Source organism: Stegastes partitus, unplaced genomic scaffold (assembly GCF_000690725.1).
Source record: "Stegastes partitus isolate 25-593 unplaced genomic scaffold, Stegastes_partitus-1.0.2 Scaffold622, whole genome shotgun sequence".
In the NCBI taxonomy this organism is placed as follows: Eukaryota; Metazoa; Chordata; class Actinopteri; family Pomacentridae; genus Stegastes; species Stegastes partitus.
In genome coordinates this window covers 1-14,549 of record NW_007578353.1, presented here as the reverse complement: position 1 = coordinate 14,549, position 14,549 = coordinate 1, and the positions used below count along the sequence as shown (strand labels likewise).

The following is a 14,549-nucleotide window of genomic DNA, read 5'->3' as shown; positions in this document are numbered from 1 at the left end:
CATCAAGTTGATTTGTCTCTAATCTGCAGCATTTCCATATTTTCAAACCCCTCAAATTACATCACAAGTTCCCATTTATTGTAGGTTGGCAAGTTTACTTTGCATTTACTTTCTTTTGGTGTTGGAGAAAGTGTGATCACAAGTTAACAAAACTCTGGTTAGGTCTGTGGTCACATTACAGAGACTAGAAGATCGGCAACATATCCACTCCATTTAAAAGTACTAAACCCCTCTGGTGCACTGCTACCTTACCTAGCTTAGCTTAATGTGAAAGGCCTGGGATTACCTTCCAGTGGATCACTAGTTAAGACGTTTTTTAAATGAGAAGTGAAATATTTTTAAGGCTCTAAAGCAAGTTCAACTCTTTTCAGACAAGCCATGGCCTGAAGAATCATTACAGACTAATTATTTGCACAGAAAAAAACATATTTAAACTTGGAACGGATCAGGATTACTGCATAGTGAATGAAATATTAAATCAAATAATATTTCATGCATTTTCATGCATTTTAAATATTAAATCAGCTTTAATCAGTCAGGGTTTAGACCTGGAAATTACGAAGTCATCTGACTGCCAGTGAGGGACAAAGTTTGACAGGGAGCTGCAGGTCCAGAAAGTTTCAGAAGTCATCCATGATGTTGGAGATCCTAACCTGAGTCACACACTCACACATGCATACAAATAAGTAGCGTGTGTAAGCTGAATCCTGATTAGGTTGAAAACACAGTTCAGAGTGTGCTTATGTTTGTGCTGTAATAGAAAGAGACACATGAAGGACACCGAAGTCAAAACACAATGAGCTCCGGTTGCTGCTTGGCAAGTTTTTACTGGGCTTCAGACTGTTTTTTGACTCACTTGTAATTGCTGTATATGAAGGCCTCGATATGAAAGTTGTTGTTCAGTTTCCACCAGTTACGGCCACCAAACATGGACTGCATTTAACAGATAGATATAGCCACAGTGACATCTGCCACTGGCTGGAAGACTACTGTTTTGAAGCACTGAGTTTGGTATTTGGCCTTCACTATGTTGGTCTTTTAAAACTAGATATAAGGAGCAAGCTGTGGATGTGACTGAGAACCTAAGGACACTACACACAGTGTTAAAGTAGCCACCTGTCAATCACTGTATAATAATATGCAGTGATGCTTCGTTTAACAAGCAGAAGAGTCGCCCCCTGGCAGGACATTAGGAAGAATGCAGGTTTAAGGCACTTTAATAATGACTTCACTTTTCAGACCCGCCCTGTGATAGACTGGTGACCTGTCCAGGGTGTCCCCTACCTTCACCCTGAGTCAGCTGGGATAGACTCCAGCTCCCCCGCAACCCTAGTGAGGATTACGCGGTGTATAGATAATGGATGGATGGACTTTTCAGACCCCGAGGCTACGCCCGTCCTTTGTATACAGTCTGTGCCACCAAAACAGAATGATAGACTGATTGGAGACATTTTCTCTTATGCCCTGAATGCAGCAATCAAACGTTTAAGCTGTGATCATATATTTTAACCATCACAGAATACAAAACATCAGCATCGTACTGCGTTTTATTGCTCACTATTGTGTTCTGGACAAGACTGAAAACGTCAAAGAAAATTTTTATAAGAACTTGCAGACCTCAACCTCTTAGATCATTTCTAATCATCTCCTTATGTATGTTTCTGCACCCCCCTTAGGTGGTCCTGAACCCGACCACTAATGGACCAAAGCAAGCGGAGTTCCATCGGATGGTCGTCCCCAAGAACAGCCAGGACACGGAGCTGAAGATCAAACTGGCTGTCCGCATGGACAAACCTCCCAACATGAAGCACAGCGGGTGAGTCTGCTGTTAACTTTGTCTTTTTGCCTTTATTAGAGAGTTTACAGTGAAGATAAAGACGTGGGAAAGAGAGAGGTATGGCTCCATAACTGGGACTGAACGTCAACATAGAACTCAACACGTTATAACACAAACATGCTCTTTTTTTTTCATGTTGTGATGATGCATGTGTAACATGACAATGATGTGAAACCCGATTTCCACATTCATTGTAAAATGTTCTGATTGGGAAGAATATATATATATGGTACTAACAAAACTAGCAGTGATGCTTCTTTAAGTCTAGGACCTGCTGATTGATGACCGAGACGGATGACAGGGCTTTCACTTCAAAAGTTCAAGCTTGGCTTTGCTGTGATTTTGTATAGAAACAGCAGCTGCACAAGCCATAGGAGTAAGGGAGGACGAGGCTGATTTTCTGTCTGGTTGTGCTTTTAAAATTCAGTTGAATTCATCTTTAATCCCAAATAAGCCTAGGTAGCTGCTGTGGTGCCACCAATTTTACTTTGGAGACGTTGTGTGCCTCTGAATTGATGGAAAAATGTAACTCTCACACCACGGCTTGAAATCAGAACCACAATTTAGTTTAAATACCAGGTTTATGGTTTGATGGTTACCTGACACCAACAGACAACATGGGTCTATAATGCCACAAAACTGGGTTTAACAGCTGATGTAAGTTAACATGTTGACTACACCAAATAGCCCGTTTACGTTCCAAAGGAATCTAACAGAAATTGTGCGTGCACAAATTTGATTGACCTAAGTATAATGTTGCCATGAGAAGATTCATGGGGTCCTGGTTTTCACAAGTTAACCCCCACCTCATTGGCAGTGGCATCATAAATAAGCATATTGTGTTGTGTCTGCAGCCACCTCGTTATCTGCATTATGGAATTATGTGCTGATGTTCATTCTGCATATTACCTTAAGCTACCCATTCACTTCTGTGCGTTTGGTTTGAACTGCTGCCATGTGGCAGGAATTAAAGTGTCCTCCTGACCCCACTGATTAGAACAACAAAGCATCATCATCAGACACTCAGAATCCAGCCAGCAGACTAACTGTCGGCCCATATTTAATTGTAAACAATAACATCATCATAGAAATTACGTCTTATTTGAGGGGCTTGTCTGAAGTATCTGCAAGCCAACAGCTCCACCTGCTGGCCATGTAAAGAAATCAAAAGTTGCTGCTGGATCTGAGGATGTGATCACATCAGTATGAATTAGTTGATCTCATTTCATACCATGTGATCTATCAGGATATAGAAACACATCTGAAGCACGATAACAGTTCATGTTATCGTGATTCTGACACACAGACATAAAATTTGATTTTCTCTGTATTATGAACTGATAGTTGTCTCCACCAGGGCTTTTCAATATGTCACCAGATATACTTTGATCACAAACAGCAGTAGCAAACATGCTCCACACATACATATATTTCCAAAAGAATTAGAATTAGAATTTGTAACAGGTACTTCTTCTGACATTTTACGTTTTCTGTACACTTTGTGTATTTATTTTTTAATTTAAAAAATGTACATTTAATTAGTGTTCTCTGAAGAATCCCCAATGAAAAGTCAAGACACATTTGGATTTATTTTTTTTTTACATGTTTAATTAGAATTCAAAACAGAAATCTGTCATTTACAAAAATATTCAGATTCTTTGCTGTGGCACTCTAGATTGGGGTCCGATACATCCTGTTTGCTTCAATGATTTGTGAGATGTGTCCAGAACATGATTATAGTCCACCTGTGGCAAACTGAAAGAAGACATAGTGTTCATGCTCATGCTTTGGTGTTTAAGGTCCCACAAGTAGCACTGCATGTCAAGAGAAAGACCAAACGGGGATCCAACCAACCCTCTGTTTCCTGTCACAACCAGCTTAAGGCTGAACGAAGGAGGCGAGACCACACAAGTTGTAACTACAAATATGTTTAAGAACTAATAGTAAAAATGTACCTCAGTACAAAACAAACAGTACCAGACAGTAAACAAAGTGAAAGCCTTACTACCACCATCTTATACTGTGGAGTCAGAACAGGTGATCTAAACCAACATGACGGCCTGACATCGGTGTGCTCTAGAGGGTCATCACAGTCCTGCACAGTAAGTTTCTGGCAAGGCATATATCAGAGTGAGGGTAAAACCAACTCTAAGCCTTTTCAAGGAACACCGTGGCCAAAGTAATTGTGAAATAGAAGAAGTGTGAGATCACCTGGACTCTTGGCCATGCGGTCAAACAGGTCCTTGTTCAGTCCAGTGTGATCAGCAGGAGCAACAGTCAACTCCAATCTGTTGGATTTTAAGCTGGAAGGTGGTGAGTGGAGTCAGAGTTGCAAGTTTGAGTGTTTTGTAAGGCGTCCCAGTCGTTAGCTGCTGTAAAGCGAAAGGAGTTACGGCCAAAAGTAGTCGAAGTATTGGGGATGATGAGCTTGATGTATTCACTCGACCTAGTATGATAAGAATTATGGACGACGTGAAGAAGAGAAGACAGGTAGGGAGGTGTCTGGGCTAGAATTAATTTGTAAATGAAATGAAACCAGTGGTGAAGCCGCCGGGTATGAAGGGAAGGCCACCTCACCGATCTATAGAGGTCGCAGTGGTGAGTATGGAAGGGTGCATTAGTGACAAATCGGATGGCTGAGTGATAAAGGGTGTCCAGTTTTTTGAGCCCGGTGCTTGGGGCCATTTTGTAAATGATGTTGCCATAATCCAGAATCGGGAGTCATCGTGACGAGGGTGTGCTTAGCAGCATGAGTGAAGGAGGCTTTGTTGCAGAAGAGAGAGGCTAGTCTAGTTTTGAGTTTAGTCTGAAGACTATTAATGTGTGTGGCGAAAGACAGAGATGATGCAATCTGCCAAAGCTTAAGAGGATCTTTCTCCAAGACTGGAGTAAACTGCCCGAGTCCATGTTGAGGCAGCCCTCTGTGTGGTGTAGTTCCAGATTCAAGCCAGTAGATGGCAACACATCCCAATTTCCAAACCTGCAAATTAGGATGAAAAAATCTTTCTGTTGCAGATGGATAAAGTAATCTTTTCCCTATCAGCTTGAGGTGGTTGCAGTATACCCCGCCTTAACAGTCAGCTCACAAAGAGTTCTAAACCAATAGAATTTTTTCAGTTCAGCGGCAGCAATGATCAACTGTAGGCTAAACTGTCCTGGATGTGTTGGAATGTGGAAGACAATCCGTCTTTGATAAACTAATTCCTCAAAGTTTAGATGCATTTTTTGATCCAACGACAGGATCTGAGAGTTGTGGGTCACATGTAGCATAAAACTGAAATGTATAAATGTAGCTGTTCAGTGTTTCTTTTTTGTAATAGGTTCTCTTCTTCAGATTCTTCTTTTAATGTCGTTGTACTTTGTGTATGATGACAATAAAGGCATTCTATTTTCTATTCTATTCTCTTTTGATAGTTGTTCAGCTATCTGTGCCGTCTCTTTTTTTCTCATGTATTTTTATGTTGGTCTGTGTCATTTGTTGTTTTGTCTCTCTCTGTGTAGATGTTGTGCATCTGTTTTTGTTGTTGTTTTGTGTCTTTGTTGTCAAGTTGTCTTGGTTTTTGTTTCTTTTGTTGCTGTTTTATCACTAATTGTGGTTGAATTCTGTCTTTTGTCACGATTTAGTTTCTGTTTTTGGTGTCTTTTTTTGTGTCACTCTTGTTTTTTTGGTGTCAGTTTGTTTGCATTTTTTTTGTTATTTGGACTTAGTTTTTTTTCTCTCTCACTCTTGCATGTCTTCTTACAGTTTTAGTGTCTCTTTTGGCTGCTGTTTTTTTCTTTCTGGCCTGTTATTATTAGTTGTTTGGTGTCTGCCTTTTTTTGGTTTTGGTTCTGTCGCTCGGTGTCTGTTGCTCGGTGTTGTTTGCGTCTGTTTTTGTAGTTGTGTGCTTTTGTTTTGGTGTGTCTTTCTTTTGCACCGGGTGTCTTGTCGGAGGCACCAGGGGCTCATTGTCTCATAATCCGTCTGTGAAAGTGATGTCCCTCTTCTCGTCTCGCTAAGTGCAGTTCCAAAATGTGACAGTGTTTAGCGGTGAAGTTAATGGAGTGAATATGCATGGAGTGGAGCGCTGAAGAGAACTCCCAGTCCAAAGCTTCTGTGTTGGACTTGACCTCCTCAGTTTTTTCTTTGTGACTCGCCTCCTCCTCCAGACAGCCTCCTGCAGGAGCTCCCAGACTTTGTTCCTGTAATGAACAGAATACTGTGGGAGTCAGGCCACTCTGATAACAGGCCGACTGAAAGAACAAACCAAGGACACAGAGCCGAGGCTGTTTTCAAAATGTTCCACAAGGGGTCAGTGTTAGTCTCTGTGAGTTCAGCTCGTCTCTGCGTCGCATCCAGCTCTTCTTCTTCATGCCTTATTCTCTGTCCTTTACTGAATCATTAAAGTTCTGTTCAGGTTATCTGATGCTGTTTTCACTGTGAGTCTTTGAGCCGCACCGTACAAAAGGTTAAATGATATTTATTCTGCATTTCTGATCATAGAAAATTCTACATATTTCAAGATGACCAAAATGACTCCACGCATGTCAAAGAAATTAAATCCAAAAAGAGGCCAACTGATGCAAGAATTTGTGTTGCTTTAAGTAAATAATTAAAAAAAAACAAAAAACACACATAACAGAAAATGATTTGGTGAAAATAGTTTTTTGCGTTTGGCGTGTTTTCCAGCCTGGGTTCAGACTCTTAAAGAAAAAACCTGAAAAGGGAACGTGAGCAGGATGCAAAAGCACATTTGACTTTCAGAGCGAAATAGGTGCAGAAAAAAAGCACAAACATGAACCATTTGGTTTTTGTGTTTTTCATATTTTCTTAAAACATCTGATGCATCGATAAGAGTGAAGAAATGCTTTAGCAGGCAGCAGCAGGGTTCTTTTCTTTTTAGTCATGCCAGCGATCACTGAAGGATGTTTTTCTTTTTTTCTATGATTCAAACTACACACATTTTTTTCTGTTGTGATGGCTAAATACTTTATTATTTTCTCGAGAATTTTTAACATTCTTTTTCACATCAGAATTTACAGCTCAGAGGAATGCAGATGCTCTGTTTTATTTCTTGCGCGTATTGAAAGTGAACAGCGATACAAGACAGCAGCCTGCAGGCATATGGTACTGACAAATAGGATTTTATGGTCTTTTATGAAATCCAGCACGGCAAAATTCACTCTTCTTTTTTTTTTTTTTTTTTAAACAAATTCTATTAACAGCAGGGCTCATTTTCAGAAGTGGGTGGAGTAAACGCCATAGAGTCAGGGATTTGTCAACCACAAACCTTAATTACTTAATGTAAAAAATGAAAAAGGCATACATACATACATACATATATACATACATATATATATAAAAGCAAATAACTCCTTTTATTGAAGTAGTTAGTGCACTCTCCTTTCTGCAGTGGAAATGATTCCCTTTCTAAAATGCTATTTTCTTAGAACCAAACAGTTATCTCATTTCAAAACAGAAGGGTTAACCCGTAGAGTGATTGTGTTCCCATTTCCTTTATGTCATTTACATTATAATAGTGTCCAAAAAATGTCTTCTTATTTTACAAAGCTATAAAATCAGCCACTGTGGTGAGATTACAGAGCAAAGCTACAAATCTTCAAAACATTACCTCTTATACATATATAGTTCTGTATCTGCTTACTGCAATAAATCTATTTTCTCAAAAGATATTAATAATAGCTTACTATTAATAAATATTAAAATGTTTTGGTTTTTTTTTCCCTGCAAGACAAAGACAAAAAACAGTGCTTTTTGGAGTAAAATTATTTTACCTTGCAGAAGAAAGACCCACTTATGGATGCCTTGGATCATAAAACAGTGGAATTCAATGTAACACAACTACCAACATTTTAATCTTATTTTTGTAAACTGGGTGAAACTGAAAGCAGTGAATGTTTGTGCTGCTGTCCCTAGAAATCATTCTGTCTTAGATGCTTTTCTTACCAACATAATCTTCAATCAACCAGAACAATTCACCTGTTTTAAACCCAAACCAATGAGAGGTGTCTCGATTCTTGTGCAGTGATCTGCCTTATTCTGATTTATTTTATTGACTTTCTTTTTTACACAGTGAATGCATAAATGTAGAGATAGAGCATACAGATTAACCAAGCTGTAAATTTCCTTGTTTAAACAGCCCAGACACTCTAAACTCCCTTCCAGTCTGAATGTCCAGCTAAATGACCAGTTAAGGACGGATGTTTTTGTGCAGGTAGGACTGTTAAATGCCTGCAGTGAACACTTTGGCGTCAGCAGTTCATTGCTGTGTCGTCGTGCAGCTGAATGGATGTTTGAAACTACAGGAGGAGGAGGACAGGCAACCAAATAATTTTCACAAGTGGCTGGTGAGCGGTGCCACATGTTAACCCGGAGTCATGTGGAATGGCCCAGATTCTCCGTCCAGACACACCGCAGCCTTGACTGGAGGCCTTTTCTTTAAGGGTGGGCAGCAGGGCTGAAGAAAGAGGTCTCGCCATCGATTGATTTTCCTCACTTGCACTTGCCTGTATCCCACGCTTCACGAGGCCCGGGAGCAGCCATTGATTGAGAGGCCACGCTGGTCATTCTTCCATTTTCCTCAAGACTTCCTCAATGAGCTTCTGTCTGTGTCGTGGCCTCTTTCAGCTCAGAACACGTTACTTATTCCTTTAGTTACATATTAGAGGAGGACATTAATGTGATAATAAGTAGTGGAGTAAAGGAAAAAGTCTCTGCAAATTGGAGATGTATTGTGATGTGAAGCATCAAAGAGCTTGAAACTGGATTCTGACACCAACAGGATCCGATCATTTGGAATCTTAAACACTTCTAATTGTTGTCATTTCCATTAAATTATTAACATTATGTCTGTACTCTCAACAGTTCAATGAAAGTGGCAGCTTGAGCAAGATGTTAAGAAAATACATATAAGGTGGCTGAAAGGTGGCTTGATCTAAGTAGATAAATTATCGATTGTGAATTTCAAATCTGTGCCATTAATTGTCTTCTTTGTTCTTTTTTTTTTTATATATATAATTTAAACCTATGAGTTAATTGTGGTGCATCTTTTTCCCGAGCAACAGTCCAAACCCTAAAGACTCAGTCAATGTCAAACACAGAAAAGCAACCAATTCATTGATATGACTACAATGATTTATCACTGATCAAACTATTTGTCAGTTAATTTTAAAGCTGAAGCTCGGAAAGAAACACATAAAAGCATGATTCAGCAAAGTGGAGGGAAAGAAAAGAATGCAAAAATTGAAGGAAAACACTAAATAAAACAAATGTGTTATTTAAAGGGAGACTGCGTGAAACAATTCTGCAGTTAGTCACTTATTAAACTCCACGAGTGAATTCATCGCATGTGAAGCACGTTTTACATTCGACAAAACAATCTCACCTCAAGGTCAGTTTAACAGTTTGTTTTAGAGCTTTCAATCATATTACATGGTGTTCATGAGCTGCTGGAGTTTGCCCTCTTCCTTGGAACTGTAGATGTTCATATTAACATTTCTAAGTTAACGACTTGTCGTCCATGTTGGTCAGAAAGCTCAGTGTGGTTCCTTAAAACTCACTCGTTGAACGGCAGCTGTATTTTTAATGACACTGACCTGTTTTGAATTATAATTGACACACTAAATATCGTTTGAAAGCACAGAGCAAAAGGTTGAAGTTCAGCTTTGACCTTGGAAATAGTGCTTCTCTGAAAAGTAGCCAAATTCATTCTGCTGGTGAAGATCATATAATCTGAAAACGTGTCGCTGTTTCAAACGTTGACACTGATGACGTGTCTAATTGTTGTGGTGTTCAATATGAGATACATATGTTTGCTTTTAATCTGAACGATTAGACACGCCATTCATTTGTCATATATATTAAATGTGAAACGCATTTCACACCTGATTAATTCTGGTGGTTTCAGACTTTACACCTGTGAAATCAAATATAATTCAGGCAGGAGTTTCTATAGTTTCCTTTATGTTGATGTTATGTTTTTGTTTGTGTTTCAGGTACCTGTATGCTGTGGGACAGAGAGTCTGGAAACGGTGGAAAAAAAGATATTTTGTTCTTGTTCAGGTACAAACCTAGTGAGATCAGATGACTTGTATTGATCTGATGTGGATCTTGTGTCTTATGATCAGAGAGCTGCTGGAGACTGAAAGTCAAAGCTGAAGCACATCAACAGCAAATGACTGCCATGAATAAATTGCTGATCCACATTTATTCCAGGTTCTGATTCAGACATAGTTTTCCTCAAATCCAGCAGCAGTGAAAATAAGAAGCTTTTCTGTCTGTAAAATGCTTTGCATCAGTCCTCAGGCCTTCATACGAACACGTCCTCATACTGAGGCAGTTCTCTTTCATAAACTCTCATTTCCCTTTTTTCTTTTCTTTTTGTTTCTTTCTTTTATTCTTTTTTTAATTTTTATTTGAAACACTTAAATGGAAGGGCTACACAAGAGAAAGGAATTAGGGGGAAAAAAATACAATGTTATTAATAGGTTATTAAAGAACATCACAGTAGCCGCTGTACTTGAAACTTATTTTTTCAAGCCCTCGTCTGAGCCCTAGAGTCCTACTGACACACAGTTAATAGTGTTTTAGTTTCTGCAATATTCTTTGACACCTTTTTTTACCTGAGTTGTCATTTACTCTCTGAGCACTTACTGATCGCCCTGGATCTTTGTAGGGCAAGAATGCACATTTAAATTAAATGGTCTTTTGTGAGCTTAAACTCTGTTCACTGCTCTTTGTGACAATTTTGTTAGAAAAAGTTCTGTAAAGGCGTGAAAAGATAGAATCTCTGCACTGAATATCATCTGTTTATTTATGGCTGAACCAAGTGCTTGACAATGTTTTTGTTTTTTAATGGTGCAGTTCATTTAGAAAAGTTCTTTCTAATGTCCATATTCCCACTTTGGTGGAGAAGAATGTGAACCAGATCTTCTCATCCAACATCAGTGTTGGAGGTCATTAATGCTGCTGTCCAGCAGAGTGGGAGCTGCCTCAGCAGCGGAGTAATGCCCTCAGTTGTCCATGTTGCACAGTTGTGCTGGAGGTAAAGTTAAGACTGGATCAGGATAAGGATTGTTGTGTTTTTAGAAGGAATTCTGTTTCTTTATGTGTTCAAAGCTGATATGAGTTTGCTGCAGTTAAACTGAAAGAAATTAAAAAAACATATAATGATGTATTTTGAGCAAATGCTGGTGAAACTATGCTGATGGTTCTTCGTACTGGAAGGTTTTCTTCCATCTGCTTTTGGCCTTAAGTACCAAAGGCTCAGCTGGACAAAGCATAGAAATGAGATATAAATGCATCAGAACAGGCTGTGCACTTTTATTTAGCATATGTCAGGATAAGTCACTGTCTCAGGCTGAACCGACTGCATTAGTTTAAAATCTCTGTGGGGAAAAAATGCACTGGAAATTTAAGGAGCTTCAGTGTCTTCAATGTGTGTCGCCTTTGTCCTGCAGGTAAGCCAGTACACATTTGCCATGTGCAGCTACAGAGAGAAGAAGGCTGAGCCTCAGGAGCTGATGCAACTGGAAGGCTACACGGTGGATTACTGCGACCCTCAGCCAGGTACACGCCTGCAACATACATGCACACAACATACATCTGAGGATGACTTCTTATTTGTTCATTGAATTGAACTTAACAACTTTTGCTGTTTGTTTTGTGGCAGTTTGAATCTGATGCATTTAAATGAAACTATAAAACACTTATTTGAACAAATTTCTGACTGTATTGATAAAGTACAAGTACAAATACAATCATCATTTTATTGCCAGTCCTGTTTTAGGCCTCGGTGCCTCTATCCAAATGTCCCCACTCGTACAAATTCATTGACTTTACAGTTGGTCTGTAACAGCTGTAAGATCGTCCTCCACAATTCATCAAGTCACTGCCACAGTTCAGATGTCTGGTCCTGGCTAGCCCCTGTTCTAGTACCTTCTGTAAATCAGTGCCCCTAAACATGTTCCTGAGGTTAACTGTCAATATTCTAGTACAAATTTTGCATCCAATACAACACTGGAAATTAGACATTAAAACCCTTGTAATTTGCACTTATGAAACACTGATTATGTTGTTAGCATACAAAACAACAACTACAGCTGCACTTGATGGCATTGGTTTACCACTGCTAATATAATAACTGAATATTAAATAAAAACAACACTTAAGAGCCTGCATTATGCTCCTTTGCAGGTTTTATTTTTGAGGTGCTTTAATGTTCTAATAACACGTTTTTTGGGATCATACACATACATTCCTACAGCACCTCTTCAGTCCAAAAGCCTCCTCAATGCCCCCCTCCCAAGAATCCCAGTCTGCTCTGATTAATCAGCTGACCAGACAAAGTGACACAATGTTGGTTATGTACGGTAACCCCAGAGGAAATAATGGAGGACTGCGAGGAAGCTGCTCATTCATTTATATCACTAATTAAGAGTAAAACTAATATATTGAAAATACTCACCACACATGACACGCCCCAAATCATCAGCAATGTTAATACTCGAGCTGTTGTCTCCTGGTTGACCGTTCAGCTGGTCGTTTTGTCATTGGTCACACAATTACCAGTACTACTTTAATAGGAAGAAAAGTGTCATTATTGTGATGCTTCTTTCAATGTTCTGATCATATGTAAGCAAATGTGATTGAAATGTTTCGCGTGCATATGAAACATATCTGAACACATGGCTTAAATGGTTATAGACTTAATTATATTTTCCACAACTTCCAGGATGAATCCATAGTTTTAAGTGGTAGGAGGAACAGACTACCCCTCTATTATCACAACTTTAATCTAATGGAAGCTGCAAGGTCTCACTTGTTTAACTTTAGTGTTTTACTTGGGTCGGCTCCAAACTAACTGACACCGGGTCGAATAAATCGTCGATGTGACTGCACCTTGTGTAGAGCTGGCCAAAAAAATCGAGTGTACACTTTGCAAACAGTGTTTGTATATCACAGCTCAATAACTAACAGAGCTTATCATCGAGATAAAGTAGGCTAACTTTGCCAGCTTTCACATTAGAAGCTTGAGTCTTTAATTGTGAATATGTTGCATATGAACATGTTTATGCCTTTTGTCTAATAGAACAGCAGGCTTATCCATCGATAGCTCCACGGCTCTAAACTCTGCCAGTTGTTGTAGCTACACCCAGGCCGAGCTGGATGTGAAGCCTCCTCTCTCTTCAAGAAGGAAAAATGATATCACAATGGAAATACTGATTTAAATAATGAGGTTAAAATAATTTAATACAAGACAATCTTAACATGAAGAATGTTCTTCCCCCACCGCCATTTGATTGGTTGATGGGTAGGTGTCATTTTAGTCGGCCAAGATTTCCTTCAGTTGATGACAGCAACTAAAACAAAGCAACAACAAGAAAGGTGTAGACATCGAAAGAACTTCATGGAAGCTCCAGGCACAATTATTTGTTCACTGTTCTGGCTAATTTTGGCTTTACTCTTTTTCCTCCTCCTCCTCCTCAGGCCTGCAGGGTGGTCGAGTGTTTTTCAACGCAGTGAAAGAAGGCGACCTGGTGATGTTCGCCTGCGACGACGAGCAGGACCGGGTGCTGTGGGTCCAGGCCATGTACCGAGCCACTGGACAGTCCTACAAACCAGTCCCACCGCTGCAGAACAAAACCACAAACTGCAGAGGAGGAAGCCAGAAACCAGCATCTCCCATCAGTAGGTTCTGATTCTCTTTGTGTTTGTTGTGATGATTTATTGAAACATAAAACCTGAAAGGGAAATGCAAAACAGCAGCTGAGAAAAATCTTGTCGTAAAGTAAGCGAGGTCAAGTTTGTGTGCTGGAATGGTGGCTGAAGACACTGAAGTCTAATTAGCCTGCCGCTTATGCTTTAAAAGTTAATAATTGACTTGGTTAAATAAAGGAAACACAATAATAGACCTGATGTTATACGTCAACGAAGAATAGTAATTTCCTCGTCTGTGTGCGACATTGTTCTTCCAGTTATCATGGCGATTGTCACACAACATTTATAGAGTTTGAGACGTTATTACATCGAAAAAGCTCAAATGCTGACGGATACTGTAAAAATCTTCAACCAGGAAATAACGTGCCAAGATGACTGGCTCTGCAGGATCTTGCAGGATGGATGCTCTTCACGCTGTTTCAATCAAAGGAGCTTAAAAAGTGAAATCCTTGACATTTATTAAAGTTCTACACAGAATGAAAGTACACTCAATACTGGCAGCTTGTCGGCTTGTGCCTACACCCTGGGTTCCTGTGTAGAGGTTTGACCTGAAGCATGCTTTTTGAAATTCGGGCTTTTAAAATGTCTCCAAATAAGAGGAGAAGATTGAGTTTATATAATCGTGCTTTGTAAAAGTGCGGTTAGTACTCATATTGTGGTGTCTCATATGGATAATTTCTGCTGCTTTTTGATCGTACAATGCTGCTTGAAAATATTTGAAATCCTTGAACAACATTGACACTTCTATTACTTTGAAAAAAGGAAGTCACGAAATGTTTGGTCAATTCCAGCTCATTCTCTGGACAGATGATTTCAAACACAGTGACAGAATCGGCGATGAAGCTGTGATGCAATTGTCAAGATGCGCCGCTACTTTTTTCCTCCGGACCACCTGAACAACTCCATACAGTCAAGACAGCCATGAAGGCTAAGGACTGTCAAGAAATTCTTGAACAGAGCATCTTAACATGATGTCTTTCTCATTGTCAGATC

General features: G+C 39.4%; 1 protein-coding gene across 1 annotated transcript in view; it reads left to right on the top strand.

The window, feature by feature from the left end:
- The window catches only part of LOC103363007 (calcium-dependent secretion activator 2-like), a gene marked incomplete at its 3' end in the record, with an annotated part of 161,414 nt that extends 147,888 nt beyond the window's left edge, over positions 1 to 13,526 (top strand). Inside the window, exons 9-12 of the mRNA XM_008289577.1 lie at positions 1,677 to 1,816; positions 9,833 to 9,899; positions 11,297 to 11,405; positions 13,326 to 13,526. Coding sequence (XP_008287799.1) covers positions 1,677 to 1,816; positions 9,833 to 9,899; positions 11,297 to 11,405; positions 13,326 to 13,526 — 517 coding nt within the window. The remainder of the gene's footprint in view (positions 1 to 1,676; positions 1,817 to 9,832; positions 9,900 to 11,296; positions 11,406 to 13,325) is intronic.
- Positions 13,527 to 14,549: the final 1,023 nt, after the last annotated feature.